A 19,542-nucleotide genomic window follows, 5' to 3' on the forward strand; every position below is an offset into this window, starting at 1 on the left:
TATTAAATAAGTTAAAGACTTTGAATAGATGTTTTAAGTTCTTTTTTTTTTTTAATAACTTTTTAATTTTTGTTAAAGTAGATGCCTTTAGTTATGGACCAAAAAAATCACAAACTTAAACTTCATCACTACAAATATGGCAACTAATAATGCGGGATGTAGAAGTATCAAAAAACAAAACATGTCTACTTCTAGGAAAAAGAAGAAACAAAATATTTTTGTTTCTGAAAAATAGTCTCAAATCCACGAGAGTTTCTTGAATATATAATGAGAAAGAGTTTTAGAATTTACTAGAGAAACAACTGAAAAAAGTTTGAATTTTTATAAATATCAATAACACTGGAAAAACGTTTTACAAACTTAGAGGTTTATTTAAAAGTTTTGTAAAACTTGACAGTTAAAAAAATATATTCTAAAATACTATAGCTTCTAATTAATATCTAACCATAATGGAAACCATATTTGACTTAAAAAACATTAAAAGCACCTAAAAACCAAGAGATAAATACCCTAAACCTAAAATAACAAAAATTATATAAAAGTATCAAAATGAATAAATTATAGAAATTAAATTGTAGATTCTATACTAAATCAACTAACGTAAATGCAATAACAAAACTCAAAAAAATTGAAGAGATAGCCTCGTGAATAGTGTCTTACAAAACTTTATTCAGTGAGTATCCTTTCATATGATCCAACTATACCTTATAGTGAAATAATGGGCGAATAGCCACCAAATGTTTCTGCAATTAGAGTACATCATATGTTTATTCAATATAAAATAGAGAGTACCATAACAAAATATTTTTCTTACAAACCCATATTTTAAATCTCCTATTAATTAATGACGAGGGATAAATGTGTTTAAGCTGCCATCATTTTTTAAGTAGATGTCTCCAGTTATGAACAAATATGTAATTACAGACATGAGACAACCATCAAGTCCACCACAAATATGGCAGCCAATGTAAGTGCAATAACAAAACACAAAACAATAGAAGATATAGCCTCATGAGTAGTGTTTTACAAAACTTATTTAGTGAATCCCCTTTCAAAGGATCCAACTGTCCCTTATAGTGAAATAACCCTCGACCTTCACACTAGATTTTCCAAATGTATATTTTATCAACCTCAGAAATCATAGTGGTAAGTTATACTATAACTATGATATGCACATTGGTCCTTATCAAAAATCACATACATAATATCATTGTTCAATAACTACTATCTCATTCAAATCGTTGGTTCCTTTGACTAAGACTACACATGTTTAATTCAATTATGAGAAGTGTAGAAATTTTCTAAATAAAACCAATTTAATAAAAATTTCTAACATGTTATAAAGAATAATGAGGTGAGGACACAATTGTGAAAACCGTATTATTTGTAAAAACTGTATTATAATATGAAATAGGTCAGCATGTAAAAAGAACCCCCGAAATTTGTGACAGTTGCAAATAGTCACCCATGTTTGAGAATGACTAAATTGACCTCTCTAGTATGTTTCCATCAATTGTTAGTGTTGAAAATTCATTTTAAAAATAAGATTTAATATTATTTCACTAAAATTAAAATCCAATTAAAAATTTTCTTTTAATTAATCTCTTTTTATTTTTATTTAAAAAAGGCATTCAAATATTAACCATCCCCAGCAGTGTATATGTATAGCTGTGGGTGTAGTGGTCTTTGGCCCTTCTTCTTCTTCTTCTTCTCTCTCTCTCTCTGCTGTGGGTGTAGTGGTCTTTGGCCCTTCTTCTTCTTCTTCTTCTTCTTCTTCTCTCTCTCTCTCTCTCTCTCTCTCTCTCTCTCTCTCTCTCTCTCTCTCTCTCTCTCTCCATACATACATTCAAATAAGCTTTACAAACCCCAAATTCAAGTTTTCTCTCTCTGCAATAGCAGTCAAAAACAATTCTTTAGGGGATGTGGTTTTTTGTGTTTGACCTTAATATTATAAATGTATAAAATTATATATATGTATCTTATTTATTTTGAATAGAATCGAATAAATATCACAAAATTATAAATAAGGAGAAAATGGGCAAATACCCTTTTTTGGGAAATTAAACATTCGTTTGCCCTCTTTCTGAAACTAAATAGGGAAGTGCCCCTCTTTTGTAACTCGACAATAGAGAAATCGAGTTTTAATGAATAACTCGATATTTGTACGATCGAGTTAGTCTGACCCTTCGAATTTTTCCCAATAAAAAAATGTTTGTGTAGACGTTCATAACTCGGGAAACTGGAAATCGAGTTTTTTTCAGCGGTTTGAATCAATAGGACCCTAACGTCTCACAAAGCTATTCAGTCACTCGCTCTCCCTGTACACTCTCTTTCCCTCGCTCTCTGCCATCACTCTCTCTCCACACTCTGTCTCTCTCGCTCTGCGATCAGGCTTCCCCACTTTTTCTCGAGTCTCCATCAGTCGTCGTTGGTTCCCGCCGCCGCTAATTACAGGTACGGTCCTCTCCCTCTAAAATATTTTCTGATGTTGGTTAATGTTAGGTTGCGTTTTGTGTGGGATTTTGATTATTTTGTTGAAACTTAAGAAAGTAGTAAATTTACTAATGAAGATGAGAATTTTGTTGTCTTTTATATGCTGCAATGATGATTTTCTCATTAATGAGTTTAAATGTGCTTGGGGTTTTGATGAGGGGTTTTGGCAAATCGAGTGGTGTTATAACTTATATTTTCATAAATAGTTAATTAATAATTATCCTAAGCTTTAAGAAGTGATTTAAATAGTTTTGAAATAATTTTTTTTATGGCAAGTTCTTATTTATTTAAGAAGTGATGTTGAAAATCTTGTGCTCAAAATATAATGTCTTACTGAATCTATGCTTTTATTTTATATTAATTGTGGTTTACTTGTTAGAAAATTGCTAACAATGTATTTGCTGCCATGTCAGATATGCAGGCACTAGATAGAGTGCGGCCTGGACCCGATGTGGATACCCAGTTGGCCCAGCAGCTGAATAATCGGTCAAGTCCGCTTTGGAGGTGTGCCGCTGACGAGGTATGTAGTAGTATTATTAATACATGTTTGTTTTATAATTACCTCGTGTTTAATCTCCTAACACAATACTCGTCCGTGTGCAGGAGGTGCCTGGCATGATAAAGGTTCGACGCCGTAAATGTGTATTGCCACAGGGTGGGCTAGATCCACGTATCATGCAACACATAGATGCAGCAGGGTTGACTGGATTATTCAAGGTTCCTGATATGGAGGTCAACCATGCCTTGATCACGGCGTTGGTTGAGCGGTGGCGTTCGGAGACGCACACGTTCCACTTACCCCAAGGAGAAATGGGTATCACCTTGCAAGATATGGAGGTGATGCTGGGGCTTCCGGTGGATGGGTTGCCTGTCACTGGGAAGACAGACTACCAATGGAGTCAGCTGTGCGAACAGTTGTTGGGCCATAAACCTCCACCCTCGATACCAAACTCAAACAAGTCTACCCTTGCTGGGGCGAGGATAAGATACACCTGGCTTGATGCACAGTTTGCCGATCCCTTAGCTGCGGACGCTGCTGACGAAGTCGTGCAGCAACATGCCCGCTACCACCTACTTGTACGGATGGGGGCCCTCTTGTTCATGGACAAGTCTGCGGACCGGGTCTCACTAGTGCCTCTGCAGTTGCTCAACCCAGTCAGCAATGCGAGACGGTATAGCTGGGGTAGTGCAGCATTGGCCTGGTTGTATAGGCAACTTTGTGGTGCATCGAAGAAGGATGCGATGCAGATTGGAGGAGCACTCTTGTTGGTGCAGCTATGGGCCTATTCAAGGTTCCCACAATTATGCCCTGTTGTGAGGCCGCCTCTACCGCCAGTGCACTCAGGGCCCCTTGCCATTAGGTACGTTCATTGAGTTCTCGTTATTTGTCTCTTTCATATAATTAAAAATATGCCAAACTAACAAACAAAAGAAACTTATCAATGCTTAGTATATAGATGTGAAATATAAAAGCAAAGTTTGTTAAATGTAAGGTTAAATGTAAGGTTCAGTAATGAGCATTTGTCGACACCCTATGTTTGGTAGGTGGAGCGGGCCAAAATACACCGCAGAGCATGCCACACACGTCCTTGCTGCGTACCGGGCGTCACTGGCTACACTACGGGCCGAGCAGGTATTCGGTTAATTTAGTTTGATTTCTTATGACCACGTTTCCCTCAATTCTTATGACTACGGGCCAAGCACGTTTCCCTCAAATGCACCGCACATGCTTTTATTTTCGTTTCCCTCAATTGCATGACCACGTTTTTATTTTTATTTTATTTTGAATTCTTGGATTGTTGTAGGAATGAGTTGATTTCATAATACCGTCCCATCATTTTGTTTGATACTTGGATTTCCATCCCATCATTTAACTCAATTGGAATGTCCATCGTGAAGTACTTCACATTAGAACTTCCATTTGTAGCACCTGCATGAATACGACCAAACATAAAGTAAAAAATTCTTGAATGTTAAATCAAAGGGTTTTTTCCAAATTGGGTTGGATTGAAGGGTTTTTTCCAATGCAACCCAACTCACATGACTCAGGTTAAGTTGGGTTAAATCAATGGGTTATATATAAATTTAGTCATATATATAAAGTAGAATTTGGCTATATTCTTCATTATGTACGGAAACGTTTGTGATTTACACCAAAAAAAAAAAAAAGAATAAATTGTCCCTTTTCCAAGATGTTTGAAGCATGTGCAACATGCGCAAAAGATTGAGCATGAAGTCTTGGTTTAGTGCAAGACAGTGAGTTCAAACTTGTGTTGCAACCAAAAAACAAAAACTCCACCAATTGTTACAAATGTCATTAATCTGATGCAATGAAGAGAAGACGCACATATTGGATTATGTAATTGGTTATAATTCAATGAGAAATGAATTTACCTAAGAGTATACCAAAGATAATCAGATTTGTCTTTGGTTGTATTTGTGTGCTCAAGTAATTCATTTGATTTTAATGATGCATCTTCGAAACTGACGATGACATCTTTAAATTCTTTCCATCTACTAACTGAATCAAAAGTTTGTGTTCATTTTCTGATTATGTCATTATACACCGTTTCAACGTATTTAACACGAGAAAATAGAACTTTTAGCCTGCTATGAAAATAAACTAAAAAATTTCAAAACAATATTTCTTAAGACTTTATATAAGGCGAATGATTGTAAACGCAGAAGATATCAATTAAATTCTAAACAACAAATTTCCTACTATAAACTTGACAAATATGGGTCTTTTCAGAACAAGGGAATCAAGGCATATTAGAATACAAATGATATTTTCAAAACGCATGGCCCCTGCGCAAGGATGACACGCATAAATCGAGAAATGGTCCAAATTTTTTTCTTTCCCTAATCCTTGCGTGAATTCTGCTTCACTGTCTTCTTCGTTCTTTTTGCGCTTTCTGCTTCTTTACATGCGTTTTGGAGTCCTGCTCAACAGGTTAGCCTAAACTTCTGCTCATAATTCTTTTAGAGAGAGTTTGAATCTTTGATAGTCGTTATACTTCAATATTAAAGCTTTAAAATAGAAATTTTTTTTAGAACTGTTGAAGCTTATTAATATTTCACACCTTCTGGATTCGCTATAGTTTTGGTGGTTGACTTAGATATTACCACAATTATATTCCAGATTTTCGTTGAATTACATTTGCTGAGTTAGAGCTTCTCTTCACTGTTGTAATATAGTTGGCTGTTAAATCTCATAAAATGATAAAATTCTTTAAATTTAGAACATTGGTAAAGCTGCAAATGTTAAACTACGAAAATTTTATCTAATTATTGTGTAATCATGACATGAGAGCAAAAATATAACCCCAATTTGCATTTTTGGCCTAAGTACAGAAACAGAGGGAATGATGACATTATTGATCATTGGCCCGTAAAACACATGATCACTTCTCTGGCTTTCATTGAAATTTGAAATTAAGCAAACTAAAGGATGGAGTTACTCTGCCTTGAATGTCATAGAGTGACCATAGGCTAAGCCATTGCCATAGCTTGTCCTTGTCCAATGCTGGATGGCTGTCATTGCTTGGGTCCACACTGTGAAATTTCCAAAATACAAAGCCATTAGTGCCGCCCCACTAGGAACTCGAGAGTCCAGGGTATAGGTTAAACCCTTTGTGAGATTTGGGGTTGTTTAGGATGCCAGAGTGAGCACCCAAGATAGTCTCAATTGTTGCTTTGCCTTCAAAAACTTACTAATGTTTGGAGTTTATGCATTTCACTACCCCTGTGACAGAACATAGCAATATTTAGTATTAAGTGACCATCTAAGGTTAATATAAACTTTTATGTTATCTAAACATCCGTTTGGGATGTTCTAGTTGATGGTGTTTTCATAGGTAGTCAATGTCAATCTAAGCTCTTTACAATTCATTGGTGCCACTGGTGCTACAGATGGTTTTAGTGTGTGAGCTCCATTTGGGCATAGATATAAGTTTAATAGGTACGATCGAACTCTCTTGGCTAGAAGTTTCATATGTACAATTGCTTGTTCTTACTATCACACTCTACTTTAGTCGGTTGTTTTTGCATATAGTCTCAATATATGCTACAAATTTGATTAAACAAATAAAATTTAAGCTTGTACGGTTTGTAATTAAGCTTGTACAGTTTGTAATTAATTAATAAAATGTTATGAGCTTAAAACCATAGTTATTGCTCTGCCTAATAAGTAGACAATTTAGTATTTCTTCTTCTAACATAGGGGTATCCAGGATTACAAACATTGTTATTGTGATGCAAAAAACATTGTTACATTGTAAGTTATAAATTACCTTTGCTGAATTGAAGGTTATATTTTTACAGTCTAGTAGAATACTGTTTGACTTCGATTTACGTATTCAAGTGCTATATTTTGAATATGCACAGCCTCGATTGTCTTCTTGGAAAACAATGGCCTAAGTTTAAAGAAACAAATAATTGTTAATCAGTGATATATGAGAAAACATAAAGACGCTTGACACATTACCTCTTGTTGTTGACCTAAATGAAAAGTTAGTTCGTGCTCCTTGCACCAAAGTTGGAGAGCACAATTTAATTGCAGCATGCAACTCCTTAAGTTGTCCCCACTTTAGCTGCCTTAATAGTCCTAAAATTATTAAAAGCTATGGATTATTAATGAGTACTTCATTCATATAATTTTAGAAGCGTGCAAAATATGCTACTCACCATATTCTTCAAGAGGAATGTAATTTTAGACATTGACATGATTAGTTTGAGATAACTAAAAGGCTTACGTAATTTCCAACACTAAAATTTATAAGAAATATATATTTACATAGAAATATAATAACAGTATTTGATAAGGATTATACCATGTAATAATTTACATAGCTTCCATTTCTTGCAATATAAAGTGCTACTTGAAATGCAATGTCTTCAGTAGACCTTATATATGTCTTCCCTCCATATTTTTTATAGCTTCAAGAGCAAATTAAGTACAGTTACTTTAGTGTTACAATGATTAATAGTCATTTTGTTCTCATTCATTGAAACATTGTTAATGACTAATGCAATTAATGTAGCACAATATTTCTATTACGATAAAAAGATGTTGCGAAATCATCAACTTGGATTCATCTTACAGCCATAAGGATGCTCTAGTACCCTCCTCTAAGTTTGGTTCAGATTGAAAACCCTAGTATTTGATGGTGTTAGTTAGCTTTGAACCCTGTCCAGCATATGAACATGGGGTTGAAAATGGTGGACATGAACAACCTAGATCTTTTAATATTTTTTACAGGTCAATTTTGTTGTTCTTTTACTTTCTGCCCAATAATCCCTAAAGATTTTGTGTACGACTAGAAGCAAGAAATTCCATGCTTTGCATATTACATATCACAAACATAATGTTAAATTAGTATGATGTCTCACTATCACAAACATAATCCACTTATGCAGATTGTATGGGAGCCGTACACGCATACGCTGGGCTCCCTACCTGCGTATTGCACTGCTGGGCAGCATATTTGGAGGGCCGAGGTGCCGTTGATATTCTTTTGGATAGTGGAGTGGCATCATCCTGAGCGAGTCCTCCGTCAGTTTGGGATGAAGCAACCAGTTCCAAGTGTCGTGGATACGTCGACTACCCTTCACAAGATATCCTTTCAGGGTAAATGGGAGAAGAACTGGGAGGTAGAACATGATCCCTTTATTCGGCAATGGGCCAACCGAGTGAATGTAGTTTGCGGGTCCGACCTCCTAGACGGTGATGATACGTACCTCGTTGAGTACATGATGTGGTACAATCGCCACACAAGGCGGTACATAACACCAGAGTCTGCGTATTGGGAACTCATGGTGAGGCAACAATTCTTATTTTATGGATGAAACCATTGTTCGATTAAATATCCTCAGCAGCTTTATCATGCATGCAAAAGTCCACAATAATTATCGTTGTTACATCTCTATAAGTTTCTCTGTCATTTTGTTTTAAAGTCAAAAAATACTGCATGAGTCTGTCATTATGTTTTAAAGTCAAAATACTGCATGATTTAAGTTGTTCATAACAAACTGAATTTGTCTTGATCCAATTTGTTTGCGTGAGGAATGGTTAATGGGCAATGACTAATGATGACCACACCTTTGTTCATATAATTACATTCAACTTTTAAAAAGGGTGGGTTGGGTTGGGTTTTATTGTATTTTATTTTATTTTTTGTTTATTTTTTTTTTTTGTTTTTGGTTGGCTTGTACTTTCAAATGGACGGTGCAACTCTGTGTAGTAGTGATAAATTCATATTTCATGATAGTTTAGATAGCCTTTCCTCCAGGACTGATTAATGTATTACATATTCCTTGATAGATATTACCTCTAGGATTGGGAAGTCCCTTACTAAACTGTTGGTAGAATGCAATTCCCAACAGCTTAAAGGTCATTTAAAATCTTGCAAGTATGCAGCAAGGAGATGTGCATTTATACTAGATTCAAGTATGATATATGTTTTAAGTTTTTGGTACTTCCCTTAATTGAAACTTGAAGCTCGCGTTTGATATTTTCAATTCATTTGATTTGGGCGTGTACATTAGGAAATAATAACTTCAAAATATGTGTCCTGATTACAATGTGATATTAATGGAGTTGTAAATCTGGTGAAGCCTAGATACAGAAGTGAAATTCTGATATTTTCACTTATGCTAAGATTGAACTTATGTACAACCAACTATACGTGTTTTTTAGAAGTATTATCTCAATGTTTAGATTGCATAGCGATAAACATAACAGGAAACTGAAAATTCCTGAGTGTTGGGTTGGAACTATAAATTTTTGCTCCGGGGGGGCCAACCCCTATTTTTATACACTGTCTTTTTAAAGATGCTTCATAATTATAAGTAATATAAGGATTTCATTAGCTATGTTTGCTACTTTTTCTTTTGATTTTGGAACAAATTTATCCAAGTTTTGCATCATACTTGCGTTCTTGCTTTTATGACGCTCTTGTTTTGTAGGTTCGGACGATGATTAGGTCTATACAGAGGTGCGATGAAGGTTCTAACATGCACACTGACCTTACATTTACACTAGAGCTTGTGGAGGAGCTAGGCCGACTTAAATTGGCGAATGCGCTTGCAGAAGCAGTTGACATTGGTTCACAGGCCCCAGTTCGTGGCGGGCAACGTGGTGGGTCTCGTGGGGGTGGACATTGTGGAGGTGGTCAAGCTGGTCGCAGCCGTACGACCGAGTCAGCTCCCATCTACAAGGAAGGGAATGAGTCGGGTGTAGAAGAGGCATGGCTTGGCACTGATTGGGTACTGTCTGATGACGACGGCAGGACATCGTGATGCACGCCTGGCGATGGTGCTGGGCCATCGCATAGCGTCGATCATCAGGGCACTGTTCCAGCCTACACTACATCCCATGGTGCTAGCACGGACTATGAGGGCCCTCCTCATATGTCGCCCCCAGTTTTCAGTGGATCTGCCCATGATGGTGGATGCATATTTGTCCCCACACCAGGCATGCCTACCCCACCTCTAGTGCATGTGGACCCCACCATGTCAGCTCCATCTCAAACCCCCCACGGAGAGGCTGTACAGATTGAGCAGATACCGGCTGAGGACATTGAGCCGATGGAGGCTTTGCGGAGATCGCAACGCCCGCGTGCGCATGCTCCCGATTGCGGGACCGGTGATGGTATGTACTTCGTCTACACTTCCCATCTTCTTGAGCTACTTCTACTATGCATTTGATTGATTATGTTAATTTAATTATGCTGTTGTGTCTGATGAAACAGGTAAGATTAGACCTGTCAGGGCATATGGGCGGAAACGAAAAGATCATTAAATGCCTTAGTGTATGCTTATACTTCCTGCCTATAGGTGACTGCATAGTTACGTTTCACTTTTCTTCTAAAGTAGTATTTTTTTTAGACCTAACTGCAATGGTGGACACGAAAAGGCCATTGAGCCGGATTGTCCTTGTGTGCTTATTCTTCATGTGTATAAGTGACTGGAATAAGCATGCAAAATGTTCTACTAATTGGGGAGAATCTTGGTGGCTGTGCATCTATTTCTGGATCATTGCTTGCGGAGAATACTGGCTGTCAATGTGTTTGTTGTCAAGAAATTGATATTTTGGAGAAAACCCATAAGGCGTATTGTATTTATTAATGTATTAGGAAGTTTTTCTGCACTTGGAGTTTTGATTGCAATTTGACAAATGTCTGGATTGGTATTCATTTGAAGCCAAACTTTCTTGTGTTTTTGTATGTTGTTAGCTACAGTAAAGTGGGTTGTAAGAGAGTAATTTGTTTTTTTATTTTTTATTTTATTTTTTGTGAGAAACAAATGTGTGGTATTGTTGACAAGCAAGAAGAAGTAATTTGATACTTTCTGTAAAAGAGTTTGATGACGAAGTTTATGCGGATCAATGGCAGAACCAACTCCTTTGTAGCAAATCATTTATCCGAGTCTCTACAATGCTTGGCTAGGTATGTGTCTCTCTCCTAATTTTCTGATTCGCCTTCCCTAAAATTCCTAGATTGGTACATCCTCCTTCCCATTTTCTTATTTTTAATCTCCTTTAAATCCCCTCCTCTCTAGAATGATTAGATCTGTGTACATTTGATTACAAGTTCGTTAGTAGGAACTTTGGAGAATAGAATTTATATTTTTTTTTTCTGAGTTCTAGAGCAGCTCACAATATAACTTACCTAAAGCTGAAAACGGCAAAAATCTTAGTTATGTGTGCATGTTTTGTTCCTTTCGCTTCTTGGGGTTTGTAATTGTTATTTATCATTGTATATATTAGCTTTTCATTTTGGTAGCAATTTGGGAACCCAATGAGAAACATTTAATTGATTATTGATTTTTTAATCAATTAGCCTTCTTATTTTATGATTTTCAGTATATATATATATATGTTGTGTGTGTCATTGGCCAATGAATCAAATCTTGTCCATCATTTGCTTTAATGAAATGATGGAGGCGTTCATTGCTTGAACTGGGGATGAAACAGCCTAATGATTATCTTGAGGGCATGGTATCCGTTAAAAAATTAAAAAGTAATTGAGTATGTTTTCTATTCTGGTTGGAAAAGTAATAGGATTTAAAGCTGCTCACTCTTAGTGTTGTACGATGGTTACTCACACCATCAAAGCACACTCCTATAATTATTGCATTTGCACGATAGGCTTGTTTTGTTGAATTTTGTTTGTAGTTTCGAGAGATACTTATATGATGATATGTGTTTGATTTTACATTTATGTAATTCAAGAAAGTGGTTTAGTTGGCCTCAAGATTGGTGGTTTGATTTGCACGGTGGAAAATCTGATATGCAAGGTTGAAAACAGAACCGCCGTCCGGCATTCATTACCAATCTGACTGGTTTTGTATTTATCTTCACATGATTGAGAGTTGAGTTATTTGCTTCAAAGTTGGCTTTATAATATGTATATGGGTGTTAGAGGACGCTAGAATTGAAAAAAATTTCCAAGGCTTTGCTTACCCTTCCAAGTAGTTGCAAGTCTATGTTTATCCTCTATTTGGTTGAATGCCTTGCTAATCAATTTGCTCAAAATTTTATGAATTTTGGCTAACCATTTTAGCGAACACATTCTCTGAAGATAACAAGGCGGAGTATAAATTATAGATCTTGATAATAATCTCAGCCATTTCTCTTATATGTTATTCTTCAATAATTCATCAATATTTTATAGGTTGTTTTATCTGTTGAATACATGGTTGTTCATGCTTCTAATTGTATAGTTTATGCTTAGGAATTTTCATTTTTCCTTGGAGGGAAATGCAGTTAAGACCATTGAGCTGACATATCAGCTGGCACGTGACTTGTAGGAGAAGAATGAGGACTTGTCTGCTCTAGAAAATGGTATGCAGAGTAGCAAAAATATTTCGTAGAGAATGAATTGCTGAATTATTGCTTCGTTGCTGGCATTTATTTGGTTTTTCATTAGACAATTTGTTAATGCTATAGGACTTTCTGCCCCTGCTTGCATATGAAGGGCTGAATAAATTCCGAGCGGTTCATCTGCTTAGCAAATAGTTGCTGAAACTTTGAATTGGCCTTTTCTATAAGTAGAGTGCAAACACATTGGTCTTTTCTATAAGTAAAATACTAAATCTGTGCATGTTCTCGCAAATGCTATAAGAGAATAAATACCTAATGATCTCAACTTGTGAAGGTGGGAGATTTTGTCTCACCCCATTGAGTCACAAACTTGTTTTAGGTTGTTAGACGTTCTTACTTCTATTATAAACTTGAGACATTTTCTCATCTATAAGGCTAATTTATTGTGTTGGGGCTTCTAGGTTCAAGGGTCTTTGAGTTTTTACAAGGGCATTACACCAAACTTTCCTGAACAATGTTCTCGTTCGAAGGGAACCAGCCTCCATCAAATTGGCCATCTGTGGGTAAAGTTGAAATACATGGTTTGCAGGTAACTATTTTTTTTTATTTAATTTAAAAATGTATAAGGTTCTTATGCTGAGATTCTAAGAATATCATTGATAAAACAGATCAAATATAGGCTGATGCACTTGTTCTGAGGGGGATCAGTTGCACATTTGAGGAAGGGCACAAAATACGTATTGTTGGCAGAATTGGCAGTGGCAAGACCACTCTCATAGAGATGAACCTGTTTTGTCCAGTGGAGCTAGCTAGAGGGAAGATATAGTAATGTATCTATTGAAACTTGTAGTATTCCATGTAATGTTCACTTTTTACGTAACTTTGAAATTTTAAGTGTTCATTTTTTTTTCTAATTCAGAATAATATTACAAGGTACATCATAATTTTAGGGTTTTATTTACTGTGTTTGGGATTCAAGAACCTTTATATAGCTGTGTTATTTGTTTTTTTAGTTGGTTGGTGTCAATTTTTATTCATGGTCATTTTGTTCTGGACTTTCTATATTGTGGCTATTAAAATTTTCAGAATTGACTTGAAGAATTTAGATAATTTTCTAATGTTGGACGATTTATCATGTATGAATAATTCCAATCCTATCTTTTTTAAACTTTGAATTTTCTTTGATTGGTATGGATAGCAGTGAATCCTCCAACGAGGAGGATTTCCAAATCGTTCATGTAGAGGTTATGCAATTCATTGTTGTTTTTGACGTCATGTACATTCGTTAATCGTGGCTCATTGTGTATAGGCTGATCTAGTATTTTGTAACTACACAATAATGGACTGCAGTGAATCAAATAGACGGGGTACGACCAAAGCTAACTGAATAGGATCAAATAGAGTAAATAGAATGTAGTACACTGATTTTCCTAGAAACCACAGTGGACCGAATAAGACCAAAGTAGATATAATGGACCGAATAAGACCAAAGTAGTCCAAAAACAAAAATAATAAGGTTATTTTTCCATATATACATATCTGCCAGTGAAACAATTGGAAAACGATGACACTTCTACTTAAAGCACACACGAAAGTAGTTGCAAGTATACATATCTTACTAAATACCACAACAAGAAGTCGTACTTTTGCATTCATGCATCCGTACGTTGTCTCGTGGGTGCATCAACTTCATCATCCCCCACAACATGAGCCACCACTTCATTCAACATGTTTGCACTCAACGTTGCGATCCTCCTTGTGTGGTCACGCTCCTCAATGGCAACTTCCAACTGATACCTTAACAAAGTGTTCCTAATGTCTCCACTGCCATAGTTGGTTCCTTCGCTTTGAGAAGTGCTAGGTGGAGTTGAGGTTGATATGTTTGGAGTTTCCCACGATGTAGACGCACCACCATGCACGCCCATACCATTACCATGCAAATACTCCATGTATGCAGCTTCGGCTTCCCTTCGATCTTTATATGATTTGTGATTGGCGTTTGGGAATTTATGAACTTGTCTACTCGCATCTTGCCAACTGTCGTATATGCCTGGAACACGACCGTTAAACACAACATAGGTTCGTCCCATCCTGCTCTACAAACACGCAATGGTGGGAATTCTTTGCACCAGAATGTGGTTGCACCTTCTAACGTGTGAAGTGCGCTTTTGTAGAGGAAATGGAGCTAAAACTCGATTCTATAGAAATCGAGTTATAGCAACATCTGCCCCTACATAAAATGCGGAGTTACATGTAACTCGACTTCTTAGTAACCGAGTTTTTGAAATGCCGTCATTTCAATATGTCTTGTCAACAGTAACTCGATTTATGTGGTGTCGAGTTTTATATAAAATCGATTTTCTCAATATCGAGTCATGTTGTCCCCCTCCCCACATTTCAGAATCCATGCACGTGTTTGGCTCTATCTGTGTTGAAAACCTTCACTGTCTGGTCTCTGAAAAAGAAAGCCTATGAGGTGAACAAAGTTTGCTAACTCTTCTGCCATTTTCCTTGTCATTATTGCATCCTCACCAGGCGTGCTGTTGCTGTGGTCCCCTTCTTCTTTGTTCTGGCACATCTTCCCTAACAGGTATATATTCACTTACATAACTACTTATAATTGGATTGACTTACATAACTACTTATAATTTGGATTGCTTTCTACAACTGTCTTATTCTGACATTATGTGTGTGTATATATATACATAAATGTATGTATGTATAGATATATGTATATATAGACAAACGTACTTACCCATATCATAAGATGTATATGTGGCATGAACAAATATATGTATACACACACACACACACACACACACACACACATATATATGTATGTATGTATGTATGTATGTATGTATGTATATGCAAATATATGTAAATATAAACAAAGCTACCTACCCATATATGATCACATGTATATATATATATATACACACACACACATGTATAGGTATGTTTACATATAATGTATGTGCTTAGGGCACCAATTTTTTGAAACATTTTGTTAGGAATTGCAAAAACTGTTAATGCATTGAAAATCCTGAAAAAAATTGTCCAAAAAACGATTAATTATTGTGTGCTCTTATGACATACATTAGCAAAATCTTATATGTGTGTGTGTGTGTGTGTGATAGTGGCATTGTATACATATTGTTCCTAAATATGTATAGATATAGTAATGTATATAATAATTATTTTTGAGAATTTTTTTGGGAAATATGTATATAATCATTCTAAATAAACATATATATAAACAAACATTGTACGGTGAATTCATATGATGACATATGCATTCATTCATACATATTAACAATGATGTGTAATGTATACTGAGGTTTAAATTGTATGGCTCTTTCAGTTCTGAAAGGCTTTACTGTGTGGGTTCTGAAAAAGAAAGCCTGCGAGGTGAACAAGTTTTGCTGACCATATTTGCATTTTCCTACTCCATATTGCATCCTTACCAAGCGATATCACAAACACCCTGATTCTTTGTTGTGGCACGTCTCCCCTAAAAGGCCAATGTTTGTGTCCAAACGAATCAAGTGTGTACACCTATAATTAGGATAGCATCATAGTGCATCTGTAAAAGATTAATTACTGTTGCATTAACATAACCCCTATCTTCTGCATGATAACCACAATTAATTGTCCTTATCCAGGTCTGACATGGGTCGTCACTGCTTCTATGTTTACTATGATGGGGAACAGTATTTCCATGACTTGCATGGGCTGTCCTATAGAGGCAAGTCAGTGAAGCAGAAGTTCATTGAGTTGAAATGGGGAACACACTTGAGAAAAATGCACCGGAAGATAATGGAAGCTCTACGGTTGGACAAGGAGTCACATAAGATATCCATCGTGTACCGTGCCCCCCAGATACTTGTGAGTACTCAGGTTGTCTACAACTCAAATCCGTTGGGTTGCGATGTTGACGTGGACATGATGTGGGCAGTGATTAAGTGGATCCCCCAGTTCATAGCGTCCGACTTGTATGTAACTGTTGAGGCTGTTGGGTTCCATGGTAGTGCAAGTTCACAGCATGCCAGTGGGGTGGAAGAGCCACACTCATTGTCGGTTGACGTGCATCCTCCCTTTGCCTATGCCACGCCTTTCCCCTATAATAATCAACCATGTAGTGCGGTTGATCATTTGGACAACACCGAAGTGGTGGGCGCCACCAATACACATGATGTGGGAGGGTCTAGTCACACATATGAGCATGTCCAAGCTGATATGGACGGGGGAATTGATATTGATGCCAGCCGAGATGTGTACGAAGAGTTCATTGATACTGATGGACCAGTGGACGACGTGGAGGTCTTAGATGTACCACTGATCGAAAATAGCGAGGAGGATTGCCTTACAACAGTTCCTATCCTAGAATGGTTCACATCAAACACATGGGACAATATTAATGACCCATCACTTGCATTGGGTACAGGACATCTTACAAGTTGGCATAAAGGTGACCACCCAGCAAGGGGGATGCTATTCAAGAATAAAGCCTCTGTTCAATATGTGTTGACCCTCTACTCTGTGGAGCATAATAAGCAATACAAGGTCATCAAGTCTGACACCAATAGGCTGGTAGTGCGGTGCAAGAATGAGGCATGTCTGTGGTCAATTCGGGCCAATTGCAGCAAGAAGCACGAGATGTGGGTTATCAGTACATGTAAGGGTCCCCATAGTTGCTCATCCCTCCAGCTACCAACTGATGGGCGGATGATGGATTCAAAGTTCATCTCCATTGCACTTGAGAAGTATGTACGGGAGGACCTAACCCGAAAGGTAAGGGACTTGCGTAGTATGTTGCACGCAAGGCATGGGCATGATGTAACTATGTACAAGGTTTGGGAAGCCAAACAGAAGGCAGTTGCACATATTTACGGGGATTTTGACGAGTCGTACGCAAAATTGCCACGATTTCTAGCTGCATTGTCTGATGCAGATCCGGATACTGTGACCACATTAAAGTGTGACCCCCATGTCCCGAGGACTTGTATATTCAACTCCGCGTTTTGGGCTTTCGGTCCGTGTATTAGAGGGTTCAAGCATTGCAGGCCGGTGATAAGCATAGATGCAACGCACCTCTATGGCAAGTACAAAGGAAAGCTGTTGATAGCAATGGCAACAGATGGTAACAACGAGGTTTATCCACTCGCATTTGCCGTTGTCGAAAGCGAGATCACGGAGACATGGGGATGGTTCTTGGCATGCTTGTTGACCTATGTTACAGACCGGACCAATTTGTGTATAATATCCGACAGGCATCGTGGGATACAATCATGCTTCGATGACACCACTAGGGGCTACTTTCAACCGCCCTTAACCCATCACCGGTATTGCCTCCGCCATTTAGTAAGCAATGTTAACACTAACTTCAATAGTGTGCCGTTGAAGAACTTGGTATGGAACGCAGCAACTGCGAATCAAGTTAGGAAGTTTGAGAACACTATGGATTGCATCAAGAATGTCAACCCGGCTGCGTACGACTATCTTAAGGAGGTAAATCAAGAAAAGTGGACACTTGCACATGACCATGGGCACCGATATGGGGCAATGACAACCAACCTGTCAGAGTGCTTCAATAGGGTACTTAAGGGCGCACGTAGCTTGCCCATAACTGCAATGGTGAAGTTTACATTTTACAAGGTGAACTCATACTTTGACGAACGTCGAAACAAAACCCTAGAGAAGTTGGAAGAGGGGCAAGTGTGGTGCAAATATGCCTATGACAAGTTCGAGGAAAATCAAGAGAAGGCGAAGCTCCATATTGTTAGAAGGATGAGTGCGCAACAACGGTTATATACAGTGGAGACACAGTCTTCACTGTTGAACACTGGTGGGGGAGATCACACCCATAGGGTTTCCCTCATAGACATGACATGCATGTGCGGCAAATGGGAAGCAAACAAGATCCCCTGTTCCCACTTGATAGCAGTTTGTGCCAAACACAACCATGATGCCACTAAGTATATGGATCATTTCTACCGCCTTGAAGAACGGTATCACAGCTATGAGCCTATATTCCAACCACTAAAAGATAGGTTAGAATGGCCGGAGCCAGCAGAAAGGAGAACCGTGATGCCAAACCAGCGGTTGATCCGTGAGAAAGGTCGGCCAAAGTCCACGAGAATCCGCAATGAGATGGATGACGAGGATAGGGAGTTGCCAACCTCATTGTGGATTGAGAATGAACCAAAGTTGAAGTGTGGGTTGTGTCGCCAAGAGGGTCATAATCGTCATACATGTCCAACTCGAAATGTGGCTTCAACAAGCCATGGTGCTATGTAGCAGGTAACAATTACAAATCATAGTAACAAGGGGGTATCATAAGTTATTCTTATTTACATGTTTAGATATTACATTATATGAGTTATAATTAAGATGTGGGTAGTAATTTGTAGATTGGAACCATGATAGTAATACCATTGTATCAAATTTAGCTCCACTTTGGGCAATCTTGTGATTACTTCTTCAAGTAGTTGCAGTTAGTCTTAACTCCTACATATTACCATTCCAAGTCTTTTGTCCCATTTTTGGTGTTCTTTCAATCTTATTGTTTGTGGTGTACATATTCTAGTATTCATGGGGTCTCTATTTCCCTAACTGTATATGTTTTGCTGCAGATTTGTAATTGTCGCCAAGGTGTAACTATAGATGCTCCTCATTTAAGCAGGCAAGCCTGAAGGCTCTTCTGTATTTGTCAATTCAATTTATTAATTACTGTGGGTTGTATACTAATTTCTGTGTTGGCTACTCCTCAGAAAGGAGGCAACTTCTGAAGAGAACAAAAAGAAGGTGTCACTCAAATGCTATGACTCCATGTTTGCCTAAAACCATTGTTGGCGGATGCTGTCCAAGTTTCAAGTTACAATTGTGAAGAATGTTTAAAATGCAGAAATTGAACTTTTTATTTTTGTACATCAACTGATTTAAATGCATAGAGGCTCTTTACTTACAAATAAGCTTGTATATATGGATGATGTTTTTATTCGCGTAATGGAAATGGGGGAATGTTACTGATGGATGTGGTTGGTCTGCATTTGTATGGATGACTTGTTGTTCACAGCATGGTTCTCAGTAGGTCAACTTTTACTATGAATAAGCACGCCAATACTGAATGGGTGTGAACAGTGCAAGTCGCAAGCAAAATTCCAAGTAGAAAGGTTATACTAAATAAAACTCGATTTTACAGTTAACGAGTTACGTTGCAGTCC

The 19,542-nt window shown here is 37.4% G+C and overlaps 2 protein-coding genes and 1 pseudogene across 2 annotated transcripts; all 3 read left to right on the plus strand.

Moving 5' to 3' along the window:
* Nucleotides 1-955: 955 nt before the first annotated feature.
* On the plus strand, nucleotides 956-13,326 carry LOC126708408 (serine/threonine-protein phosphatase 7 long form homolog). The gene is made up of 10 exons (XM_050408202.1): nucleotides 956-967; nucleotides 2,873-3,013; nucleotides 3,097-3,854; nucleotides 4,039-4,126; nucleotides 7,912-8,310; nucleotides 9,460-10,144; nucleotides 10,245-10,940; nucleotides 12,228-12,337; nucleotides 12,778-12,905; nucleotides 12,985-13,326. Exons 1-6 carry the CDS (start codon nucleotides 956-958, stop codon nucleotides 9,790-9,792), a joined length of 1,731 nt encoding a protein of 576 aa, XP_050264159.1. The 3' UTR covers nucleotides 9,793-10,144; nucleotides 10,245-10,940; nucleotides 12,228-12,337; nucleotides 12,778-12,905; nucleotides 12,985-13,326.
* LOC126710640 (U6 spliceosomal RNA) lies at nucleotides 5,237-5,347 on the plus strand (annotated as a pseudogene).
* A 2,662-nt stretch (nucleotides 13,327-15,988) lies between the features above and the next one.
* LOC126708409 (uncharacterized) lies at nucleotides 15,989-18,616 on the plus strand. The gene has a single exon (XM_050408203.1). It carries the CDS (start codon nucleotides 15,989-15,991, stop codon nucleotides 18,614-18,616), a length of 2,628 nt encoding a protein of 875 aa, XP_050264160.1.
* The last annotated feature ends 926 nt before the right edge of the window (nucleotides 18,617-19,542 follow it).

The sequence above is a fragment of the Quercus robur genome, chromosome 12, assembly GCF_932294415.1.
Source record: "Quercus robur chromosome 12, dhQueRobu3.1, whole genome shotgun sequence".
NCBI lineage: Eukaryota > Viridiplantae > Streptophyta > Magnoliopsida > Fagales > Fagaceae > Quercus > Quercus robur.

What these genes read in the sequence shown, in the direction of transcription:
- LOC126708408 (XM_050408202.1), top strand. An exon ending in GGAGGTGTGCCGCTGACGAG is followed by an intron (nt 3,014 to 3,096) that starts GTATGTAGTAGT and finishes GTCCGTGTGCAG; the next exon opens with GAGGTGCCTGGCATGATAAA. An exon ending in CTGCGTATTGGGAACTCATG is followed by an intron (nt 8,311 to 9,459) that starts GTGAGGCAACAA and finishes CTTGTTTTGTAG; the next exon opens with GTTCGGACGATGATTAGGTC.
- LOC126708409 (XM_050408203.1), top strand. Translation starts at nt 15,989, where the DNA reads ATGGGTCGTCACTGCTTCTATGTTTACTATGATGGGGAACAGTATTTC.